At 43.9% G+C, this 25,189-nt stretch overlaps 1 protein-coding gene across 1 annotated transcript; it reads right to left on the reverse strand.

Moving 5' to 3' along the window:
- Positions 1 to 1,261: 1,261 nt before the first annotated feature.
- On the reverse strand, positions 1,262 to 22,116 carry HAO1 (hydroxyacid oxidase 1). Its single transcript, XM_033055728.1, has 8 exons — positions 21,980 to 22,116; positions 15,739 to 15,890; positions 9,158 to 9,413; positions 5,567 to 5,742; positions 4,997 to 5,088; positions 2,326 to 2,484; positions 1,990 to 2,059; positions 1,262 to 1,618 (listed from the first exon to the last, which is right to left on the reverse strand). Exons 1-8 carry the CDS (start codon positions 22,114 to 22,116, stop codon positions 1,548 to 1,550), a joined length of 1,113 nt encoding a protein of 370 aa, XP_032911619.1. The 3' UTR covers positions 1,262 to 1,547.
- Positions 22,117 to 25,189: the final 3,073 nt, after the last annotated feature.

Consider the following 25,189-nt stretch of genomic DNA (forward strand, 5'->3'; position numbering starts at 1 on the left):
TGCAGTAAACAGCAGAAATTATGCTTCTCTGTGCTCTGAGAAACATTCATATTTCCTTGCACAGATAAACTTTATTTTGTTGCTACGCAACTCTCACACAACAGACCACATTCTGCAGTAAATAAGAGTACAAATTTTACAACTGGAGGGCAAGCATGTGGCCTTTTGGGTTTTCTCCCCATTTCAAGTTCCAGCCCCAGCTTTAGTTCACATTATAATATTCCATCATTTCATTGCAAAGTTGCCTCTAAAGCTCAGTAAGGGATATTTCAAACCGAGCAAAGTGGGAGAGTCAGAATGCATGAGGCTGATGGGAAACAAATGGTGGAGCTGGTGACGTCAGGGAAACCATGAAATTAAGGGGGTTTTCTCTATTTTAGTCTTCTTTAATAATTAACATGAAATTTTCACAGCAAGCTATTCAAAATCTATGTGGCCTCTCCCTGCTCCCTGTAAAACTGCCACACCTGAAGGGAGGTGAGACAGGTGAAGAGCTACCCTTGCTTCTACCCAAGATGAGAATAGTATAGTCTTACCTCCTTTGTTCTTTACAGTCGCAAAATTTCTCCTGAATTCAGTGGATATTTGGATTGTTTTGAGGACAGAGGCACAGATCCTGCATGTCTCTGCATCCTGTTCATAAGCAGAGTGAAGAACACTAAGACTTATCTGGCTTAAGGGTGTGCATGGAAACTCAGTAGAGTCACCAAGGCTCTTCCCAAGTCATGGGTTAATACCTCAGTTATTCAAGTTTCCCTTTTGCACATGGCTGAAAATTCTACAAACTGTCCCAGGCAGCATCAGCCTTCCCTTGCCACTGTTAGCAAATCAATCCAGGTGACAAATGTGTCTTGGAGTTCCAGGTGGGTGCAACTGGCACAATTTGGGCTACAGGGATGTGCATTAGTCGAGGATCTGACGTACATCCAATGCACGTACATAACAGCTGGCTGGCTGCAGGGGGGCTTGTGCCACTTAAGCAGCTAAATTTCCAGTTTTGCTTTGCTCTTTGGTTCCTTCCAACAAAGAGTCCTCTGGGCTCCTACAGCCTACGTGCCACAAGCCCAGATGCTTATAAAGTCACTAGGGTAAGGACACTCTGTTCATAAGAAAGCAAGATTTAATCTCTACAATCTGCAGTCTAGTTTCTCTAAACAGTGAGCAAGAAGCATCCTTTGCATTTTAAATTTCAGCATTTCTGTTTGCTATCAAAACATTTCTGTTTATAGTTTCACTTTAACAGCTAAATTACTCTCAGGCATAGAAATTAATTATCAACATTTGCAAATACACATTGAAGTTTCTGTGCTGGTCTTGGATAAAGGCCCATCTCTAATCACACCTCCCAGTGTAGCAGCTCTCCTTAAGAGCCTGAGAGATTTGGAAACACCTGTAAAATTTGCTTTCAGTTCTTTCCTCAACAAGTGATCTCCTACAAAGCAGAGCATTCCCTCAGTCAGGATTGCAGGAGGAGGCCCACAGAGGGAATGCAGTTGGATTTTGTCTGGAAGCACAACAGGCAACCCACAAGGCAAGAGTCTTCAGACCTAAATCTTGGAAAACAATACTCGATGTCTTCGGATCAGCGTCCTGCCAATTTCTTCTACTCTCCGGCATCCTGGAGGAGAAGTTGCAGATCAGTTCAATCCCCTGATTTTCCAACCCACTCTAAGCCTTTCTTTCTCTGTCTCACAAAAATCTACATTCTGTCAGATCAAATCCACCCCTTAGTGACCAAAGATTTGCCACTAATTTTCTATGGATTTATTGCTCTCCTTGTGAAAAAAAAACCCAAAATAATGTTTTCATCTAATCTACTCAGCTCCCCATTTATAAGGTTGGGATAACAAGTCTTTTTCCAATTTCTCCACAGACTAAGCTGTTTAGATTGCAAACATTCCCCTAATGAAGGTTGCTATAGCATCTTGCCTGGGGCAAATGAAAGCTCTGAGAAAATGTGATTACAAAGACGAAATGTTGCTGTCCCACCTGTCAGTGCCATTGCCAGGCGAAACTCTTCCTTCAGCATCTGGAGAACTTCTTTTGCTCCTTCTTCACCCTGGGAGATTAGGAGACAATGTCTATGTGTGTAGGTATAGACATGTATACCTGTGTCAAGAAAAGTTTTATGCACAAACATAAATCCTGAGGGCTGGTCATGGCAAATTTTAGCAAACAGCAAATCAGATGATCTGGATGCACACAGATGGATCACACACAGTCTGGATATACTCTGTGCACACAGACACACATATGTGTATGGAATAAGGCTGAACAGTGAGTGTAGGGATCTAAAGTCATGCATTTGAGCTCTCCCTCACTTACCTGATAAGCTAATCCCCAGAGGACAGGTCTCCCGATGAAAACAGCTTTGGCACCAAGAGCCAATGCCTTGAGAACGTCCGTGCCTTTTCTCACACCACCATCCAGGAACACCTCCACCTTCCCCTGCACAGCCTCCACGATTTCAGGCAACACATCAATCTAAAAGAGAGAAACCAGGAACACAGCTTGGCTGCTCCTGAAACCCTATGGATTTTTTGAGCCAATTCTTTAGGATCCAAGCTTTACAGCATCTTAATGAGCAGTTGCATGCCTAAATCTACACCCAAATAACACAGCTTTGTATTGAGAACCAGCAGTGACTTTGCAGGGTAGAAGGTACATGCAAAGGTCAAATTTATTTGGAGAGTCACATAAACAGAATGAGAACCAGCAGGGTCTCACATAATGGCCATCATCTGACACAAGCCAGTACCTGATTCTTGTGCAGAATATACCAAAGCAGCACTAAGGAAGCCTTTTGGTGGTGCCTCCCAAATTTCCAGTCTTCACTAGTTTGGGGATGAAATTGAATCAGCTCACTTTTTAAATAATTGTCTTTGCTCCCCTGTTTAAATTTCCCATTCATTTGTCCTGAGGAACAGCTCAGGAGCCCAGAAGCATGCACTGTTCCTATAGACAAGGAGTAAGAGAAACACAAGCCTGGAGGAACTTAAGAGCTGGCTGGAAAATTTCAATTAATGTATTTTCCCTTTTGAAAATGCATCTAATTACAGGAATTACTATGGAGAAAAACTTCTTAGTATAAAAAAAATTAACTTTCCTCTAAGTTTTGAGCAAGGTAGGAAATAGTTTCTTTTAATGCACATGTATGTTGCTTTCACTGGGCTCTGCTCATCCTCTTTCTCAACTTATACCCTACACCAGTGATACAAGCAAGGGGGAAAAGTATTTTTACTGTTCTCAGATTACAAATAAGTAACCAGGGAATTAAGTAATTCCTCTTGCCATGCAAGAGGTCCCAGTGAAAAGATGAGCCTCCTGAATTCAAGCCTGGAGCATTAATTACAGGGCAACTTCTCCTATAAGGCCACCTAAATAGTTCCTATTCATGAAAATCAGGAAAGGAACACCAGCAGAAGCCAAGTATTAAGGAGATTGGAAACTGTGTGGAAGTAAGACAAAAGACACACAAATTCACATCTTTCAAACACGGATGTAATTAATTTCCTTTTTAATGAATAAAAATCACTAGAAGATGGGGGGAAAAAACTTGAAAGTGCAGTTTGTTTTTAGATTTGGATTAAAATTTTCTTGAAGTTTGGCACTTGCTGTGATTTTCCCCCTCCCTTTGGTTTTGCTCTCTTGCCAGACATATTTTGGATCTATTTCCATATTCAGAGACCACTTTCTACATCCTGACAAACTGTACCAACATTAAAGTGCTCTAATAACTAAAGCATGATGCAAACCATAATTAAAACATAGATTTCCTCAATGTGTAACTAGACACTAGAAATATTGACCAGCTTGGGTTCAGCTCACAATCTGAAATGCCATGAAACTGAAGCAAATTATTATGTTTCTAAATCAGAACCATTTAACATGATCTGATACAGATACATTATAAAAACAGCATTGTGAAGTGTTGTGCTTTGTACCATAAATCCAGGGACCACATCAGCTTTAGCAGTTCTCTGCCCTGTGGTGTGGCAAAGGAGTAACCCCTAATGAGGAGTTTGCAAATTTCTCTTCTGCTGCAGCTGTCAAAAATTAATTTGTATTTCTTGAGCTCTCCCACCTTCCTCAAAATGATGCTTTTAACAACCTTATATATTGTGGCTGTTGGATTACCTCACACATAGGCTTGCCCAAGAGTTTCAAATACTCTCAGTGAAATTGGGGAATACATTCCCAGGAGGTAACAAGAGGACCTGTTCCCCTCTCCCTTCAGGGAACCATCATGGAACACAGGAGGTTTTTCATTGAGAACACATTGGAAATACTCAGAGAGGCACAACTGGGCTTTGATTCTCCTCCCTTTCATTCTCTTTTTATTTGTGCAGCTTTCCCACACCAAATGAAGCAAGATGACTGATGACTGGAATTTTGGGTTTTTTCCTTCATCCTGAGCACATACTTTTTCATTTTCCTTTACTTCTCTCTCTTTTGCCGACTGAGAAATTCTCAAAACCCTTTCACCTTTGGAAAAGTCATGGGGTAGCATGACAAGGAAAAGGAAAAAGGAAAAACTGTAATTTAACCACTCTCTCCCTTTTCCAAAGGTGAAAATACTTGAAAGGAGAAAAATGGAGAGTTTCATTCTGCCTTTAGCTGTTCCTTAACTGTAATTTTTTAGAAGCCTCCAAAGAATACTAAAAGGGGTAAAACAACACTAATACAACCTTCAGTGTGCTGCAAATGGCAACGAGGGTTTTTCAAAAAAAGGATGAGAAAGAAGAAATGAAGAGGAGAGTGGGAAAAAGTTCTGAAAGATTTTCCAATTTGATCTACCAAGGAAAGGCTATGTCTGACTCAGAGAATGATGTGACATACATAGGGAAGTGGAGAGAGGTTATTACTCATGGCTTAAGGCATAGGACACTTATTCCAGGTTTTTCCTCCAGCTTCCATATGTTCACAGAAAGCAAACAAGTAGCCAAAAGGCAGAGAAAATCAGAGATTACTGGAGCATGTTGGCATCAGTACTTACAGTAGCAGGGACCCCATCAAGCTGTCGTGCTCCATGATTTGACACCAGGATCCCATTTACCCCAATCTTTACAGCTTCCTGGGCATCATCAGCTAGGAAAAAAAGCCCAAACAAACAGGATGTGTTCCTCCATAACTGGGAGCTTGCAGACACCACAATGAGGGAATCACTAAGAAAAGCATTGCCAGCTTATGCAAAGCCACCTTCAGCCTTCCAAACTCTTGCCTCAATACAAAAAAAAGTTCTATCTTTAAGTAATAAGACCAGAAAAGTAGTTTGAAATGTTGGAGCAAAACATTTTATCCCTTTGGATCAGCAGCCACTTTGGTTGCTAGCCTTTATTTTCTCTGTTATCTTCCAGAACTCATCAGTAAGAAATTCTTTAGCCAAATGATTTTGTCCACTGCAAAATTACTGGCAAGATAATATTAAGGGTGGTGTTGGTGACAACACCAGGCACTTATTTAAGCAGCTGCTTCCACAACCACCTTCACTGGTGGGTTTCTAATGGTGCAGGAGGAAGTGACAGCTCTTCCCTTGCCTTCCCCTGGAAGCAGCAGAGCTACTCACCCCTGAGGATCCCTTTGAGCACAATGGGCAGCGAGGTCAGCCCCCGCAGCCACCTGATGTGCTCCCAGCTGAGGGTGGCATCAATGGCCTCAGCAACGTACATAGCCAGCCCGCTGTTTGCTCCAATGTCTTTTCCTGAGGAAAATGCCAGGTCACTGCTCGAGAAGTTTTTTAAGCTAAAGTGACAAAAGACAGAAAAAATAGTTCAAAGAAGATTTGCTGTGGCCACAATCAATCCCAAATGCCAGCAGTCAATATATCTGAGTTAAAGCTTTGCTGCACTGCAGGGCAGGAGGAAAACCAGCTGATCCTAGCATGTCAGATCCCACTCCTCAGTGAGCCAAAACCTTTGGCTGACAAAGCACTTGATAATCAACATAAGCACTGGATCTTTAATGGCACTTCCAACCCAAGGCTTTCTATCTTTCTGTGATGGTTTTGTGATAACTCTGGGGCAAGTTTCTCTAGCCCAAGGTAATAGTCTGACTTCTATAGCAAAAAAATAAGGCTGGATTTTGTTTTTCAAATAAAGGGAATTCAGCTATGAGAGGAATAGGGGATCAGGGAAGTAGAGGGGAGAAGGAAGAAATCAAGTTTTCTTAAGCACCATGAAATAGATGGATGTGCATGAAGCCTTGCAAAGAATTCACAGTTTTCATCTGTTCAATGAGGCCAACAGCCAGCCTGTTTACCTTGTGTCCCTTTTCCTTGTAAAATGTAGGGAGGAAAGGAAACCCATGTGAAAACACTGCTGTTATTTGGGTTTTTCAGCAACAAAATAACACAGGCTCTAGCACATCCATGTCCCAATTACCCTGCTCTTCTGAAACTGTGTCCTGTTCTACATGGAGCTATTCAATACTCACATTTCACATTTTGGGAAGTGCATGAGTGTTTTTGCATGGAACCTGGCTGGTTTCATTGCTGATTTCATGCCTGCAACAAGCAGCATTTCACATGGCTTTCTGTTCAGCTCCAGGCCCAGAAGCAAACAAGAAAGGAGAGGGCTCTCAGCAAGATCCAGCTTTTCAGCTGTTGGTTTGTGGAGGGTGGGGTGCCCAGAGAAAAACAGAACCATGGATAAGATTATATAAATAACTGTTGTTTTTCTTGGCCTGGAAAATGCAGATCAACACTTGGATGAATGTTGCCTTATATACATTTCAGAGCACAATGGCACCTTGTTGTTGCTTTGAAACTTTGTTGAAAAGCCGAAGCCAAGAAAAAGTTATCACATAAATGAGCAGAGCGCCGCGCTAGGAGAGTTTCACCATGGCCTCTGCAACAAAGCACTGCCCAAGAATCTACAGTGATTAATTGGAACCTTCAAGGATTACTCCAATTTCATGTGATTTCATACAGTTCATTCAAAACCTTGTTATATTTGGGCAGTTGGGGTCAAAGTGCTTCAGAAATGCTCTCCTTCTTTCCTCAAATGCCTTTGGGTTATTGGACTCACATTCAAGAACTCCTCAAGCCCAGGCCTTAAAACTTTATTGCCCCTAAAAAATCAGCTATTTCAATAATTATTTAATTTTATCTTCTAAAGTAAAAGGTCAGTGTATATTGATAATGTGCCAAACTCAGTTCTCTAGCACAATTACAACACATGGCATACACTTACCAATGTGGTACATTTTCATGTTAGATGTGTTAGGGTTTTTTTTGCTTTCTGGTGCTTATCTCCTAAAACTGTACTTTAACACAGAAATCAGGGCACAGCTCAGGTTGCTCTGTCAGCTTTCATCTCTTAGCTGCAAGTACAAGTGCATGATGGAGAGCCAACACCCCCAGCTCTGGAGGGGTTTTTGCCAGTGAGGGAGGGGATCAGATTCACTGCAGATCCCCATGGTTCATCTTCCTTTCGAATAGTATGGAAAAAGAAAAACCTCTAGATGTCATTCTTGCTAAGTACATGTTACATACAATGTGTGTACAGCATAACACAAAAATCATTGGAGACATAGAAATAACAATTCCATTTCATTAATAATATTCAAATTACCTTTCACCCAGAACTCACCTCAAAGTTTATCTGCCTCAAAATACATTAAGCTGTCTTTTTTTCTCTCTCTCTGTATCTCCATTTTTATGCTCATAATTCTAACATGTGCAATGGTAGGACTGTGGTTGCTACCAAGAACTAAATGCAAGAACCTCGCAAGATTTTTAGCTTCAAGTCCTGGATATCCCATCAAGTAAATATGCTTCCAGTCAATCCTTGGCTGCTAGAACTGTGCCAGCACTTCAGCATGTATTTATCAGGGGAGTCTCTACAGTCTATCAATTCATATTTACAAAAAGGCCAGGCAAAGGAGCACCCTTACAACACCATTGTAAGAGTAAAAATCCTGGCTTAACTCTGTTAAAATTGAATTCCTCATTGTTGCTGCAGCGTGGAGGAACTAGAGCTAGTGCTGAAGTCAATCATGCTGTCACAAATTCTGAGACACAGAAAATGTCCCAAAACACACTTTGGGTTAAAAATTTTCCTCGTGGAAAATTTAGAAAGACTAATAGCCATGTGTTTCTGTATTTGAGCAAAAGAAGAGTTGGAGTTGCTCAAAAAGGAGCTCTGCAGTTGGTAGAAACATGGCCCTGGACCCAGAGTAGTGTCATAGGACAGTACAGAAAGAACCACAAGATCTTTTGGAAGGGGGTTTTGCCTAAGTCCAGGCCCCTTTTGGAGCCCAGCCAGTTCTGCTGCTGGATCCCAGCTCAACATCAGAGCAGGTTGCTCTGGGCTGTGCCCAGCTGAGGTTTGAAGATGACCAAGAATACATTGACACATGCTTAAAGAAATACCCCATATTGTTGGATCCCAGAAACTTGGGGTTTTTGAGCTCTCTGTGCTTTCTGGCACTGACACCTTGGAGAACACTGCTTTTGACCTGAGGCTTTGGAGAAGGCTCCAAATTTGAGTGATGGAGTTAAAGTCACAGGTGTGTAGTTAAATAGAAGTGTGTAATTTCACATGGTGAAGGGTTTTAAATTTGAGGTTTTTATAATATAGTAATAGGTATGGGACAAAATGATAAATTTTGGGTGATGTTTCTTTTCAGTGTTCATCTTCCTTATTTTTCATGATTTCAGGTAGCAGCTTCTGGTTGAACAGTTAGTGCTGCACTGAAGGTCATGGGACTTTGGTTATTGGGTTAAAAGTATAAAATAGTGAATTGTTGAACTGTTTCAATTGAAAAATTGAACTGTTTATCTTTAAGAAACCTTGTAGCTAGTTAAGTTCATCTCCATTTTGCATGCTTCTAGCTGGTGGCTAGAAATGTTGCTGAACTTTCTGTACTCTAGGTAAGATTTAAATAAACAACTAAGCCCAAACATGAGAAAATCTGTCTCTGTGTTTTTTGATCCTGGCTCTGAATAAAACTCCAGACAAAGAACTAATTAAGAAGTACAAAACACCAGCACATCTCTTACTTCAGCAGCCTGCACCCTCACATTGCACAGTGTGTGAGCAGTCAGAAAAGCTTAGTCTTGGCCTGAAGCAGACCCCAGCCCAAGCACAGCATGAGATACACACACAGTTCCACAGAGTAGCTGCCCAGGACAAACCTGCCCCAGCAGCAGAGGTACCTGAGGTGCGGGGGCAGCTGGAATTTGTTGCGGACATCGGCGAGGCGCCGGCCCAGGTACGGGGTGTCCACGGTGACGAAGATCCCGCGGTATCCGGCTCTCTCCACTCTCCTCACCAGCGCCTCCGTCACCTCCCGGTCCTTGTACACGTACAGCTGCAGCCAGCGAAGGCCACCTGGAGCTGCCTCAGCCACCTCCTCGATGGAAGAGGTGGCCCAGGAGCTCAGCATCATCCCTGTCCCCACGGCCTGGCACGCTGGAGGAACGCAAAGTGAGATTCTTTAAACAGCAGAGTTAAAATAACGCGTTTAAGGCTTCCAGCTTTTTGGATGTTGTCACATTGCCTCCCAAAAATCACCCTCCACGCAGGCTCCAACCCAGGCTGCACCAGGTCCTCATACAGATATGTTTATATGAATCTATCACTTCTTCTTTTTGGAGTAATCTGTCACTTACTGTAAAATAAAGGAAAAGATGCTGTAGAACTCAAAAATATAATGTAAATGGACGTCTGTTTTGAGACATCATCCCCAGCCCATGGAGGAATTAAAAAGTGGTCTTTATGACAACATTTTATTAAATAAGGATTACAAGCCTTTTGGAGTGGAAACTTATGATCAGCCTATTCAAACAAATTGGTTACACCCTCCCAGGGCCACCAGCCAGTTTTCCCTCACTGGAAATACAGCAGCAATCACCCAAACCTCTCTAGTTCATAACCATTCCCTTCCTCTCCTTTAAATCACTGGACATAGTTCCCTCTATATTGGGAATGCACGGGAGGGTTATGAACCCAGGAATTGCAAAACCCTCACATCAGATAAGGGAGAAATGTAAATGTTATGGTTCAATCTCCCTTTAGGTATCATTTATTTCGATTTTGCCTTTTATTCCCACATCTACCTCTACAGACCTATGGTTGCAAAAGCAAAAATTTAGTTAGAAATTGCACAATAAAACATTTTGGGTGAAGAGAAGATGTAAATTACCAGATATGTATCACTATATCCTTTCAACTTAGCTGCATATGTAGGAACAGTGAAAATAATGCTTTTCTCTTATTTAAGACTAGGTTTAAGCAGTGTGGTTCAATGAGAGTTCAGCCATCCCAAATGGGATCATGGCATTTTCATGCAAGCATCCTCATAAAATTCCCCTTGTCTCTCCTGTAAAGTTCACAGCTCTTTGGTGAAGCACCAGCTCAACACAAATAATTCAGATCTCTCAGGCAAATCCAAAGTTCACAGACAAAATTTTTCAGAGTTCTAGAAATTTCCAGTTCCAGTTTTGGTCAATCTGTGCTTGACCTTGATAATTTTAAAGCTTATTTTGACAATTTTCTAGACTTTGAAAACCATGAGATACAGAGGCCTGAAAGTGCTGCCTGGTTATTTGGGGTTTTTTTCCTACCTCAAATTAGGTTTCTCTAAAAATACATTTCTCACACATTTACCTGCAGCTGAAGAAAACAGAAGCAATTAATTTCCTCTAACAACTGTATTTTACACTGCACTTTTGAGGTGCTGCAAATTATTTATTATTTTAAATCAGCCCAACTACAGCCGTATTCCCATAGGATGCTCTTGCTGCAATGTGTGACATTTGTCAGAGTTTTTGAGATGTTTTTGTAAACCAGCCTTTCCTCATGCCATTTCATAATTGCTTTTAGTTGTTTGTTTTTTATCGTTATTTTTTCCAGGTCTTCTTTTAATCCTGAGCCTTGCCAAAAGGACACAATCACCCTTGTACACCCTGCAGGCTCCTCTTGGGCTCCATGGCAGCAGCAGCCACACACAGGGAGCTGGGGAAGTCCATGGAATCACAGAATGGTAAAGAATCTCTCCCTCATCTCTAATCCAAACCTGCTCCTTGGCAGTTTGAAGCCCTTCACTCTTGGGGAACTCAAGTGAAGTATTTTATATAGCAACAAATGGGACGGAAGACACTTGGGAGTCCAGTGGGGGACAGAGCAGTGACCTTTTTCAGTCCTTTTTTCACCCTGAACCCTCAGAGCATCCTCCCCCCACCTGATGGGGCATCACTGCCTTCCTTGGTTTGGGAAGGGTATGGAATTTGTCCCTGTGGGCAGCTCAGAGGAAGAATCCTTCAGGGAGGGCATTGGAGAGGAGCCCAGTTCAAGCTTGCAGATTTTGACGGGGTTACCTTGTATGGGAATGGGAATTTGCTTTTTTCCTCTAGCTGGGCAAATTCCCATCATTTCCCTTTTAGGGGCATCTCCAGGGCCCAGCAGTCAAAAACTGCAGCAGTCAAAACCTGGCCAACTGCAGGCATTTTTCCCTGAATCCATCAATGAATCCCAAGCTAAGGGCCAGAGGGCATTCCTTGGGATCAACATGATGTCCTTTTGGCACAGTGGCACTTCTCAGGAGCAGCAGCCGTGTTCTTTGAGCTGCAACTCCTGAGAAACAGAGCTGTTTAAAAAACTTCACATTACTCTCTTGACAAACCACACTTGGCTGAGAGACCCCTGTCAGCCTCTCCTCCCTCAGGCCTTCCAAAACCCTGCGTGCGAGCAGTGCCTGCCCTCCTCTCGTTGACAGAACGCGTTTTGTCAGCTGTGCAGGAAGGCTGGAGGGAAAGGGACACGTGGGCAGAACGGATCTGGGATCTGCCTGGGCACATTGGCAGCACAAAGTCCCCCAGCCACGTTGCTCTCTGAGGGGAATCCAGGCCAGGTCAGCCCAGGCCATGTACACATTGTCCCATGTAAATATTGTCCTCTCCATGACCCTGGATTGATATTAACTTTTATATCACAAAATTAACCTCATCTTTCGATCACCAGATAGGTAACAGGTGGGTACAAAGTCCTGCTCTTTTCACTCTGGATGAGCACAAAATATAATAAATGGCCAAATGCCTCCTTCCCAGTTATAACCATGGCTGGTGGGCACAAGAAACCCAAATTTCAGTGCTCAGCATTGTAGAAAAAGCCGAATAGCAGCCTGTTAAGAGCCAAAGGAACAAAAGTGTTGCTCCCTCTCTAGTGGGAATGACAGAGCTGCCAGAAACTCAGCTAAAACAGGGAGAAAAAATAGCTTTCCAGTCAATATTCCTGTTGTCCATTTGGCAAAGCAAACGGTGCAGTCATGTCACAGGTGATGGTGAAACCCTGCCTGCGTCAGCAGCAGCCTGCAGAGTGGTTTGAGTGCAGTTGCAGAGGGCAAACACAAAAACTGCAGCCCTGAGCAACTGTTCTCAGTTGAACTGTGACAGTTCACAAAAGACCTGCCCAAGAAAACAGTCAGGTTCTCAGCCTGATGTTCAGCCATTCATGGAAAAGCCAGGCACTGCAATTGCTGCTGTGGGGTGAAAATACCGGAATTTAAACTACCCAGTAAATGCAATATGGAATAAGCAGGAATATAAACACAAATCTCAATAAAATAATGCTACAAATCTGTTTATAATCAATTAAGGTTGCAAAAACCTGCTATTTCTTGCTGGGCAGCTGGATGGTGCACAAGATATTGAGTCAGTGTGCTCGAGGTGGGTCCTGTTGACATGGGGATCACATTGGGTTGCAAGCACAGCATGAAGCCAGAGTGGCAAATGAATGCCTTGGCATGGAGGAACAGTGAATCTGCTGATGGACAAGCAAGAAAAAAAGATCCCATAGAATCAGAAGGGTTCTATTGAAAAGTGTTTAGAGAACAACCTTTTGCTCTTTAGTGGCTAAGATTATTCATCGAATTTGGCAAATATTTTTAGTCAAAAAGGTTGAAATTGGAGTGGGAAGGATGAGAAAAAAACACCTAAGTCAAAATGTCATGTGTTGATCTTTTCAAAATGGAAATGTTTTATCCTGAGCTGACACTTTTGTTTCAAAACAGAACTACAGCTAAAAGCATTAGCCAGTAGGAAAATGAAATAAAACATTATGTTTTGGATCAAATGAAACATTTCAGTTAATCCAAAACAATTTTCCTCCCAATTTTTCAGTTTCTACTGAACAGAAAATCCATTCTTTGGAAAATTGCCACATACACTGATGAACTACAACTAAAATGCCAGGGAATATACTTGAAGGAAGACCTAGAAAAACTGGGACAACTGCCAAGGTGCATGAAATTGTTTCAAGGACAAGAGAGCTTTCTCTGTAAGGAAGAGAAAACTGAGGAGCAACCTTATTACAGCCTGCATAGACTTTTTTAAAAATCCATTTATTATTTTAAAGTCTAGCTAACAGGAAGACAAGTAAGGCCAACACCTGGATTTGAGGATGTGCAAGGTTTGACCATGCCTGCAGTTTATCCTGCTCAGAGTGGAATAACTTGTGTTGGCTGGTCTGTCACCAGCAAGTCTTAAAATTACAATTGGATGTTTTTCCTGGAAAAGATTCTTTACTCTTGCAAAAGAACTGCCCATGAAGGGAAGTTTCAGGTGAGCTGACAGACCCTGGCCTGCTCTGGGAAGGTGCACACTCCTCTCTACCAGCTTGGTTGCTGCAGGAGAGCATCCCTCAGGAAGCAGCAGCCCCCAAAACCCTGACAAGCCCCAGAAAAAGAAATTGTGAAGGCGGGGAGTTCTGAGGGACACCATGACAAGCCCTTGTCCCTAGAAGGGACATTTACCCCATAACACGTGGGCAAACCTGCCAGGAGAGCAGAGAAGTTCCAAGCAAGAGGCTGAAGCTCCAGGAAACTCCTCAAGCATTGCTCCCAAAACACCAGGAGCTCAGGGAAGGAGTTGTCATTGCCCTCTTCACCACCCTGATCTGCAGGGTAGCGTGGTGTGAACCAGGATTATCTCTTGTGGTTCAAGGCCAGTCAGGCAGACTCATGGCACACAGGGAGGCTCCTCTGGGAGCTGCTCTGTCCCCAACATGAGCCAGGGCACTGCCTGGGAAGGGGCAGGACTCAGGCCACACTGTGCTTCTCAAGGATCATGGCCACAGCAGAGGCACCACTTCATGCAGCACTTCCTGCACACCTGAGCCAAGAAAAGCCAGCCTCATGGAGCATGCCAGGCTTTGCAGAAACCACAGGACAATGGATCAGACTTCCTTGGCTTGTGCAAACCGGTGGAGCAGCTGAATTAAAGCTACCAACAGTTTGCTCACTTAAACTCTGTGCTACCTCTGGAACAGAAGAGAATTTTGATGTGGTAAACCCCCTGATCCTGAGTATCCCAAGTTTAAGAGAACCTTTAAGCCAAATGTGTACTTTACAGCTAATTCCTGTCATAGTATAAGGTCAAACCAAAAGCTTGGCACTGAGTGCCCTGCTCCACCTCTAACAGCACAAAACCAAAGCCATTTTTTTCTCTCCCAAATGCCAATGCAGTACTAAGGCTGTGATTTTAATACTGCCCTCCTCTGAAAGTAATGAAAAATTCACCAGGTCCGCTGGATAAGTTTACAGGACCACACATTCCAACTGGTGCCAGTACACCAAGTTGTCCAGCATGAAAACTTAGCAACATTCAGTGCAATAATCACGTGTTAAAGTTCGAAAATGTGATACTCAGCCTTATTGTACCGCTTAACTTTGCATGCCATTGTAGATTTATGCCTTAAAATGTGGCTGGGCTGCAGCATCAGTGGGAATTTTTGTGTTTCCTGGATTTTGTGTTTCAAATCTCGCTCTCACTATTGCATTAATACGTTTGCACTAAATGTTTCAGAGTTTCCTCCCTGCACATCTTGGCCTCAGGAGCTGCCAAAGGATGGGACAGCACCACGGGGCCCTTCCCAAAGCGATCAGAGGTGCTGGAGCGCCATCGCGTGGAGTGCCCCGGCACTTACAAACAGCAACAACAGCGTCGGCTTCCCAATAATAAAGCTCCTGGGAAGGGGGAAAACGCGGGTCCAAAAATGCTGTAAAATTGGAGAGGTGTGTTTTTTAAAGATTACAGTAACCCACCTCCGTGCACATCACGGCAATGAGAACTGAGAGCAGCTCCCACTGCAGGGTTGAGAATTTCACTTCACACCAGTATCTGCTGCACTGGGCATGGAAATGCTGTTAGAGGGATAACCCAACCATGCACAGGGTTTTTTTTTTAATATAGCTTTTTAGGTTTTTTACCCTTTTCCTTTCAGCACTGGAGCACTGAAACGCACAGCCCACATCTCTTGATCAGATTTGGAGCCTTTCTGCAGCTGGAGTTAAATGAGTAGGTGACAGTTCCCCATCTGAATTCTGGTTAATATCCTTTTAAGCTGCATCCTCTGTGCTGGCAACATCTCTGTGCAGCTTCTAGCCCAGAGGGGTCCTTATCTCACTGCCTCCCTGGGGTGCTCTCAGAGAGTTGTCTTCAAAGAAAGGATTTTTCCCGGGTAAACAAAGGCCTCAGAATTTCTAGATCAATTCTCTAATAGAAAAGGTGTTGCTGAGACAATATTCATAGTTACATAGAATGTATAGAATAAGTAGGTAGATTTTATATTCAACAAATTATTCCCTGCTGGCATCCTTCATTTCACAGAGAGAGAAACCACACTCGGATGAGTGAAAGGGTAAAAAATAAGAATCAACCTGGTCACCCCGAGTAGTAACTCAAGCCCAGGCAGGGGCAAGGAGCCCAGCTGGGATACCCTTGGGAGATGCAGAGCTCACCTCTGGCAGTCGCCGTCTCTCCGCGGGGGTGAGCCATGCGCTGCATGGCGGTGGCGGCCACGCACACGGGCATGGTGACCCTCTGCCCCAGCACTGAGGTGGAAAGGTCCATCACCGACACGTCCCTGAGCACCCGGGGGTACAGTTTCCACCTGGCACACACACAGATAAATTGGATTTCAAACAGCTGCAGCATGAGGGGAATGTGCAGTTCCCAATGGGCAAGAGTAGGTTATCCTGCTGGCACACGGTGGAAGCTGTGTTGGGGCTGGAACAGAATCCCAGAGCTGCAGCAAAACCCCTGCAGGGCACGAAACCTGGAGAGATCAAAGAGCAGCGAGAGTGAAAGAGGCAAAGACCCCTTGAACATTATTAGCTGGTATTGTTTGAAAGGATAGACAGGAGCTATAAAACAATGGGGTTCATGGTGGGTCTCAGCCTCCTGAAAGCCCTGGGGCAGAAATGGGTACCAGACATTTGGGATTATTGGATAACACAAGCCTGGCCTGCCTGCTTGAAACTCCCTTTTCCAAGCCAGAGCAAACTAAACCACACTTAACCTGAAATTAGAGGTTATTGCAGCATATCTGCACACAGAGAAATTCACCTTCCCACCTCCCTACCAGCCCCCAAAGTAGCATCACAAGATCACGATCCCTATTACAGGATCAACTAGACACCATAACATCCAAAGTTTTGTGAGGAGACATCTGTGCCATGAGACTTTGCCCCACCACCCAGGAGTTGTTACAGCACTTGAGGCCACCACTAGAAGCCACAAGAGGGGGTGCAATACCTGGGGATGCCTCTGGAGAGCTCAGCCAGGCCAAAGCCTCCCTGCAAGCACCAAACTCTCACTGAGGCCTCCCTCCCTCCAAAAAGGCTCCCATGGCTCCTGAACTGTAATTACAGAGAAGAACTACAAATGTGTGGTCTAATACTGCCGGAACTTGAGCAACTGCTCAGCACCAGAATGCTCGAGACTGATAACGTTATACTTACCAGCACAGAGAGAGAACCAGACAGGGAGCAGGGGTGAGCTTGAGCTTGTGTATTAAAATTACATTTCAGGGGGTCAAAGACAAAAATCTCTGTTTTATAGAAAGATCAAGAGACATTTCCCCCACCTTTCTGAAGGTCTGGAGCCTGGGGCTGTGCCAGCTCTCCAGGCAGTGCTCCCCAGGGAGGAGAAGGACACTTATGATGCTTGGAAGGAGATGTATGACTGTGGAATTCAGCTGTGCTGCTCGGTGCCAAGACACACACGGCAGGAACATCTCACACTTGTTTTCATGCCATTCTAACAGTTTGCTATTTTTCAGGGGAGGATGGGCTGAGGGTGGGACAAAGAAAACATGACTTCTTTCCCCTCTTTTTTCCTAACCCTCATTCCAAAGGCTTCCACTCTGCTCTGAGTACAAAAATCCCTTTGTAACCTCGTTCATTTATACAGTCAAAAGCATAAAGGATATGAAGCATCTCCCTCTTCCCCAGGTTTCTGGTTTCTCTGACCTGTCAGATTGGTACCTGCCACTGCGATCTCACAGCCAGCCGGGGAGGGTCAGTCCTGAGGTACAACATCCCTGTGGTGCTTTTAGCTGGGAAGAGAAACAGGAGGAGCCCAAATTCTCCCAGCAGTGCATGCAAGAGCAATGATGCAGTCCCAAGCAGAGATCCCTTATCTGGTCACATCCTCTCAACCAACATCCAGTCAGTGCTCCTGCCCCAGAACTGACTGGTCCCACAAAAACACCAAACAGGTTCACTCCCTGAGTATCATCATTCTTTAATAAAACCTGATCTTGCTTTGGAAACTCGGGTATTACAGCTCTAAGTTTGTCAGATACTTGAAACCAGGCATTGTCTGGACAGGGAAATGCCCTTAAAAGCAGCAGGGAAACCTCAGGGGCAGCATTTCCCAGTCACCAGGGCACACATTCATTCAGCTGCCACACAGCACCTGCTTCCTTCAAGTCTTTCAGTGAAACATTTCCTGCATATTTTGGAAAAAGACTTGGAATTTTTTTAACTCCTCACCCACATCTTTTTCTAGCCAAGTCCACACTTGTGTGCTGCAATCAGTAACTGAGAGTGAACGCATCCTTCTTCCCAGCTGGAAGCGGCAGATGCCGCAGTGAGGAAGGCAGTGAACACTCCTGATTTAGGCAACTTCAGCTAAAAGCTGCTTTGAAGGAAGGATTAAAGGGAAGGAAGGGGGATTAATCTTTTGGGTTTTTTTCATTTTTTTTCTCCATGCACAAAAAAAATTCTGATTGTAAATTACTTTGCAGTGGCGTAAGAGGGAAGCACTGGTTGCTTTCAGCTGGGAAAAACATTGACATTTTCAAACTGCACCATATTTTCAAGCAACTCCTCCTGTTTCTCTATGACTTATCCCAAATCCCCTCATGCTGCAGGGCAAGAAGCACATTTGGGAAAACACATACTGCTCAGACCAAGCCTCCAAACCAGTTTGCTGCCCCTCTCTCTCCTGCAGTTTCCTTCAGAAGGAGTAGGGGCTGGTGCTGTGCCAGGCTAAGCAACAGCTGCTTTTCCTTGGGGAAAATTATCTTCCCTCCCAGCACATCTTGCCCTCCACACTCTCTTCACGGTGCACTGGAAATCTGAGGTGAAAGACATCACAACAACATAACTAAATTATTATTCCAAGTATTCTTTTCCTTTTCTCCCCATTAACTTCCCAGACTTGTCTGACCCACTCCCACTCTAAGCCTTGCTTTCTAAACCAATATTCAAATTACCTCTGTAGCTATTTTAATGTCTTTAATTGCTATAAGGTAACACACTTGCAGCAAGCCTGTATTGATGCTGGCACAGCTGAAGCAGCAGCTGCTGTTTCTTGCACACGACAGAACAAGGCAGCTTCTCCCAAGGCCTCTGGGAATTCTGTGGCAGGGCAGATTAGCAGGAGCCTGCTCCTACACACCCCGACATCCCCCCATCCTTGGCGTGCCGTGCCATGCCATGGCCAGAGGGGAGACTCAAGATTGATTTCCTGAATGCCATCGAGCTAAAGGTGTCACAAAAATCTCTTCTCCATTGAGGCCCCTCACTTCTGTGACAGCTGGAGAGGGGATTTCAGCTGCAGAAGGGGTTGGGAGGACACTTGGCATTCGAGGATGCAGAGCAAACCCAAGGTGAAGGCAGGCACACACCACAGGGAATGACATATGCTCTGCCATCCCAAATCATCCTTTCTGGCCTTAATGCCTCACTTCTACCAGGGCCATCTGAGAACTAGGAATAAGAAATACTTCTCTGGCCTCAGCAGGAACACACTGATGTCAACAGCCCAGTGCTGGTTCTTCCCTCAGTCCCAGAAGAACTGGGAGCTGGGGGAGAGTTGCTGTACCTGCTGTTAAACACCGCCCTTGTGGAGGCAGTTTGGACTGTGATACCTGATTACACAAAGTACCCCAAGGTCAAAAGACCAAGACATTCATTTTATAATCCAATGAAAATAAATTGTGCTGCTCCAACAATTGCATGAAGTGTTCCAAAGATACTGCAGGATCCAGCAACACAACCATCCATTAGCTTAGTTCTTAATAACAACATTTATATTAGTCCTTAATAAGATCATCTATTTATTTCTTCAGAAATGAAACCATTTGTTTGCCAAAAAAAATAATAAAGAACTCACAGATGAACCCAGCACTGGTTTTCCACTCTCACATCTCACCTGAATAAACCTGCACTATAAGGTACAGACTGACAATTTCTGCTTCTGGTTCAGTTTTGTGCTTTCTCTTTCATTTAAACTTATAAATATTTCTATTAAATAAACTGCAAACTTTTAAAATCCAACTGAGCCCTGCAACCAAGCTTCTGACAGGGGAAATCAATGGGAAATGAAGCTGAACATACTCCTGTTTTCCACAAAATTATCTGCCTTGGTGACCTTTGCATCGGGAGTGTAAAGTCCATCTGACTTTCCATTTACCCACAAGGTGCAGTCAGGAACAGGTACAAACACCAGGACTGTGTGAGGGTCAGAGCAGCACTTCCCCATATGTAACAGCTGGGTAATGCTTCTCCCAGCAGCATCCAAGGGAAAAAGAAAGGTTTTTCAAAGTCGCTCGTGTCAAATAGGTCTTATAAACCAAAATACACCTTTATAGCAGGTTCTACCTTTTGGGGATGTATTCCCCAGGCAGCCATTGCAAACGCGGTCTAAGGACTGTTAATGGCAGCATCCTACGTGCTGAGAAAATGGGATCTTGTTTTAGTTCAGATAAATATTAAGGGAGGGAGAGCAAAGACACAAACACCTCCCAGTCCCTTCATCCATCTCCACACTGCTGAGGGGCAGGGACCCAGCACTAAGGGACTTTCAGCCACACCAAATGTCACTGATTTCTTTTAACATCTCAGGCCATTCAAGGCACTGCTAATGAACATCTCCTTCAGGCCCAGCCTGCCTTCAAATGCCACGGTTTTGAACTCCTAAAACTGGAGGGTTTTATTGAATATCTGATAGAAGATTCAGAAAAGAGGAGGTAAGCCTGAACCCCACAGGCAGCCAAGCCCAGTGTAAGGAGGTCTCTTATCAGAGGAATCCATCCCTGTGGAGGGAAACAGCTTCAGAGTAGAGCTGCCCTTATCTCCCTGCCAACACACCCAGCTCTGTTGATGCCAGCACAGCAAGGAACATGCCCAGCTCTTTGTTAGAATGTCCCTGGCAGCTTTAGATCCCACCTCATCATGATTAGCTTCAGCAGTTACAAGTAAAACCTTCACTGCTCCTGCAGTTTACTGCCTGCGAGTACTTCCTTGGATTGTCCTTTCCTTAATGTCTCGTTTTGGTTTTATGAGGGCAAGTAGCATCAGAGCATCTGGAAGCATTAAAAAAGGTACAATAAAAAAAATCAGGTGAGTGCTACTCCATCCCCTCCTGCTCTTATTCATCCTCAGGGCAATATTTTGGCTTGTGTTTAAGCAGGGAAATTTCTGTGATGGCAGCTTCTACATGGAGCTAGGAGGTCTGGAATTACTAGTGAAGGTGGGTTGTCTCCTCGACATTATGAAGCTTTTCTACATGTGTCCTTGAAATTAAGGTCCTGGGCCCATTTCTGACCTTTGAGATTCTGCAAAATGCACGATCACAGTTTCTCACAACCTTCAACTTGAATCAGTTTTGCAGCCGAATGGACCATAGCCTGTGGAAAAGCAACTGGAGCAGTGAGTAGGACTGCAGAAAAGCAAAGCAGGGAGGGAGAAAGGCTAAGGATAAAACAGGAAAGTCATAGTTTGGTTTGTTAGAGGAACTGAAAACAAAGCCTTCGAAAAGACAAGTGCAGGGGGTTAAACGTCTGCACCAGCAGCCCCTGAAGGAAGATGTCAGCAGCTGTTAAAGCAGCTTGGCTGGGCTCAGCTGGGCTGAGGGGAGCAGCATCCAGCTGCTCCTTCCCTCTGCCCTGCTCAGGGACACTTGGGAGTGGGGGACCAACTGATGTGATGTCAATTGTGACACTTCCACTGAATTTCACAGCAAGTGCCCACTGACTCTGTGGGCTTAGCCTTTCTGAGGCTAAGGGTGACCTGAGCCCAGGTTTTGAGAACAGTTCTGATTGGCAAACAGTCTGTCATTGTCAAAACTGGTTTAAAAGAGTTTCCAGCATTTACAGTCCTGGTGAAGGGCTGACCTCCTGCTGGAAATCCCTGAGCACAGCTGGGCCACCCAGGACTGAGCCCTGGCTTTGCCAGCTCACCTCAGAGGTGGGAAATGCAACTCATTCCTGCAGGGCCCTGCAGCTCTCATCTGGGAAGGTCACAGAACTAATTTCAGTTTAGGAGAACTAAGGAAAACACAAAACTGACCAAGAACCTAAAAAGTACAACCCCATTCCAAGAATTCCTTGATGGCACTATAACCTGGAATGCAGAAATTACATTTTCACTGGCTGATCAAATACTGGAGCTGAAGGACTCTGGAGAGAATTTCTGTTAACAAAAGAACCCAGATGCAGGCAAAGCTAAAGAGGTGCTAATGGATTTTAGGGACTGCTTTTTGACAGAAAATGTTAGGTGGAGGAGTGAAAGGGGAGAGAAAGTTGTCCTGAAAATCAGTTCTTTGAGAGTCTTTTTGCTAAAATAGAAAGAAGTTGCAGAAAAACTGAGGTTTTGTTCACAGAGAAAAATCTTAAACTGCACCACATCTACCAATAAAGCAGAACTTACACCCCCTGCCTCCCACCCCAGCCTTCAATCATCCTCCTACCTGGAAAATGCTGCGACATTATCTGCCAGTGTTTCCTGGTCATCAGCCCCAGAGCAGTAATAATCGTACACTGATTTGGGCAGAAAGGTTTTAGCATACTCCTCAAAATCTGCAATGCACACTGGCTTGCCAGACATGCTTGCAGCTCTCACTGGGTTAACTTATTCCCACTTCTACTCTTTTAAACTCTGGAGTTTTGCCTGTAAATCATTAATAAGGGACCTCATCAGGATTAAATTTATCTACATTGCCCCCCCCCAAAAAAAATAAATACACCAAATTCTTGTGTCATATTGGACTTCAGCACCATCTTTTAGTTCATATGGTAAAGGCCAACCTAGAACATAACAGAATAAAATATGGTAAAGAGAGAAAATGAGTAAACAAGGAAAGAAATACGTAGTTAAACCTCCAATTACAGGAATGCACATTCCCCTCGGTCATCTAAAATATCCAGGAGACTGAAAGCAGAAAGAGTTTGCTCATACCCAAAAAGGAAAATCTTGATTTAGATTCCTAAAAGCAGGTGCCAGTGTGCACATTTAGGGTAACACCTAACACAGGTGATGTGATATATGTTATGTAGTAATTCATGCTAACTTAGGATTTGTGTGAATTAAAATGGTTATATTGATAAAGAAATAAAGAAAGTTGTTAGCCACAAACAGGAAAGGAGGATTGCTTCACAGAATTCCAGTGCCACAACAGTGGAAATGGCCCTGACTAACATGCTAATAGACCTGATTCCAGCAGAGATAGCTCCTTATGAAGACAGTCCAGGAAACACCCAGCAATAAGTGCACGATAAGCATTGTCCATCAGGATAGCCAGAGTCCTCCAGCAAAACTACATTTCCATAAACCAGAATCTCATCTCCAGGAAAAACTACAGTCATTCCACGATTATAAGCTACACCTCCAGGTGTTGGAAACATTTCATTCATGGTCCATATATAAGCTGCACTGGATTATTATAAGCCGTACTTTCATTCGCAGCGAGGATCCGTGTGCAACTTTCACAAAGTTGCCAATTAGTAACAATCGTGGGATCGTGGGGTTTACTGGCTCAGTTGGGGGCTGCTGCGGGTTCGCACTTCCAGGTTGGCAAATTTCTGAACCTCATCCATATATTGGCTGCTCCTGAGTGTAAACCGCACTCTGGGTTGGGAGCAAAATTTTAGTCAAAATGGTGCAGCTTATAATGGTGAAATTACTGTACATTTCAATACCCAGTCTCAGTAAACCAAAATCTAAAATTCATTCATCAAAATTCATCCGCTGCGCCAAAACTGTTTTTGTCCGGTCCGCAGTGGAAAAACAAAACTACATGAATATGAGAATCCACAGCAGAAACAAAGGGACTCTTGGCCAAGGCCAGAAAAACTGTATAAAAACGGAGTTCCCAAGACAGCATTTGTGAACACAGGGGGATCTGGTGCGACAGAGGCCAGGTCATCAGAGCATGTTCACCCAATTCCAAACCTGGGCTTGGTGTTGTCCTTTTCGTTTGTGGCTTCCCAGGACCATATTTTCGGTTGCAAAAATCAAAATTGTTGTTTTACTATTTAATTCAGCTTAATTCTTTATTGTCTATAACATGTGAGATTGCAGTTATTTCTATTAGAATCCTGGATACCAAGGTCAGTTTCACAGACCCAGTTGCCACACATCCTTGGGCATATGGTTCCTGATTTTCAGGTAATTCCATCTCCACAACCCAGAGGGCTCTTGTTATTCTTAAAATGTTAAGCAGAAAGATGCACTGACCAGTTGGAAATAAAATCAACTTATCAAAGAGACAACCCTCATGCAAAGTGTAAAGTCTTGGTTAACATTTCTAGATTTCTCCTTGGTTTAAAGTATAAAAAAATATGCAGAGTTTGCAACAGGTTTACACTAATTGCTTAACAAGGAAATTAAGAGCATATCACACATATATAATTCTTTTTTTCAGCTGCAGACTGCACATTAATATCAATTTACACAGAATTACACCACAAGGCATTTGTCACACATCAGTGTCAGAAACAACTCAAATGCAAACTGCTTTAACCTTGGCATTTCACTGCGCTTGCAGCAAAAAACTGGGGACACGTCGGCTTGCATTTATTCAAAGTTTGCATCATCTGTGCTAAAAACAGGTATTTATCCTGGAGCGTGAGACAAAGTGCTGCATGATACTTGAACATTTTAATATGTGCAGCTGAACTCAATCCTAATGACCTCAAGAGGTTTTTATGTTGGGAAGTTGCAAGAACTTCTGGAGGCAGCAATAGTGTTGCACCAGTTCCCTTCTCCCCATTCTACAATGTCTGTATTCTGCAAAACTCTTCCCACCTTGATATTTCTTTTTCCACTTAGATGCCTCTCTGCCACATTCACAAGATATTGGTGAATTACTTGAATTGTCATTATTTGCCACTTGGGCTAAAAGTTCCTCTTCCCTCTCCAGTTGTGAAGTTTCTCAGGGGCCACCCTTTATGGATCTTCCCACATGTGCCAGTCACACGCCAAAAGCCCCTCTGGAACCACTGAAATCCTGCTGCAATCCAGCCAACACACCTTGGGAAGCTCCCCAGGGCTCAGGGGTCCAGCTGGAACTGGAGCCTGCAGCAGGATTCACCATTTCCCATGTTGGTTGGAAAGTGAGGTGGAAGGTGCCAGTATCAGCACAAGGGAAGCAAAACTAAGGAAAATGTGAAATTTAATGCCAGGTCTCCCCAGCACATCTGACACCAACACACAGTTTCCCTTCAAGTAATTGGCTCCTCATTTTAATGAATCTCTCTGGATGAGACTTCCTCTGGCTGCTTAATGAGGCACTGGCTGTCTGACCTTTAACCCTGCAGCCAAGGAACTGAATCTCTGAATCAGCAAAGAGTTTGCCCGAGCAACCACACAAACCTCATTGCCACAGTCTGTGTCAAAAAACCCAACACAGTCAGGGTAGTGTGAACATCCCCTCCCACATCTCCTGCTTCTCCCTTGTTCCTTTGGCAGGAACTACAAACCTGGACAATGGGGTCACACCTGGAGCTCAGCTGAACCAGGCTCTGCAGAGGAAACTTCACTGTGGTTCAAAAAGGTCAATCACATATTCCAGATGAAAAACCCCACAGAGGGTTATTGAACAGAGACACAACTTGCGGCTTAGAAAGGAATACTTGCAAAAGCCAAAAAGACTCCAGAGAAAAAACACTATCCTGATGTC

This window comes from Catharus ustulatus, chromosome 3, assembly GCF_009819885.2.
Source record: "Catharus ustulatus isolate bCatUst1 chromosome 3, bCatUst1.pri.v2, whole genome shotgun sequence".
NCBI classification, from domain to species: Eukaryota; Metazoa; Chordata; class Aves; order Passeriformes; family Turdidae; genus Catharus; species Catharus ustulatus.

Coding starts and splice junctions, on each gene's coding strand:
- HAO1 (XM_033055728.1), bottom strand. CDS start 22,116: ATGTCTGGCAAGCCAGTGTGCATTGCAGATTTTGAGGAGTATGCTAAA. Junction 15,891..21,979: donor AATGTCGCAGCATTTTCCAG/GTAGGAGGATGA, acceptor TGTGTGTGCCAG/GTGGAAACTGTACCCCCGGG. Junction 2,060..2,325: donor TCTGGGGATTAGCTTATCAG/GTAAGTGAGGGA, acceptor CTAATCTCCCAG/GGTGAAGAAGGAGCAAAAGA.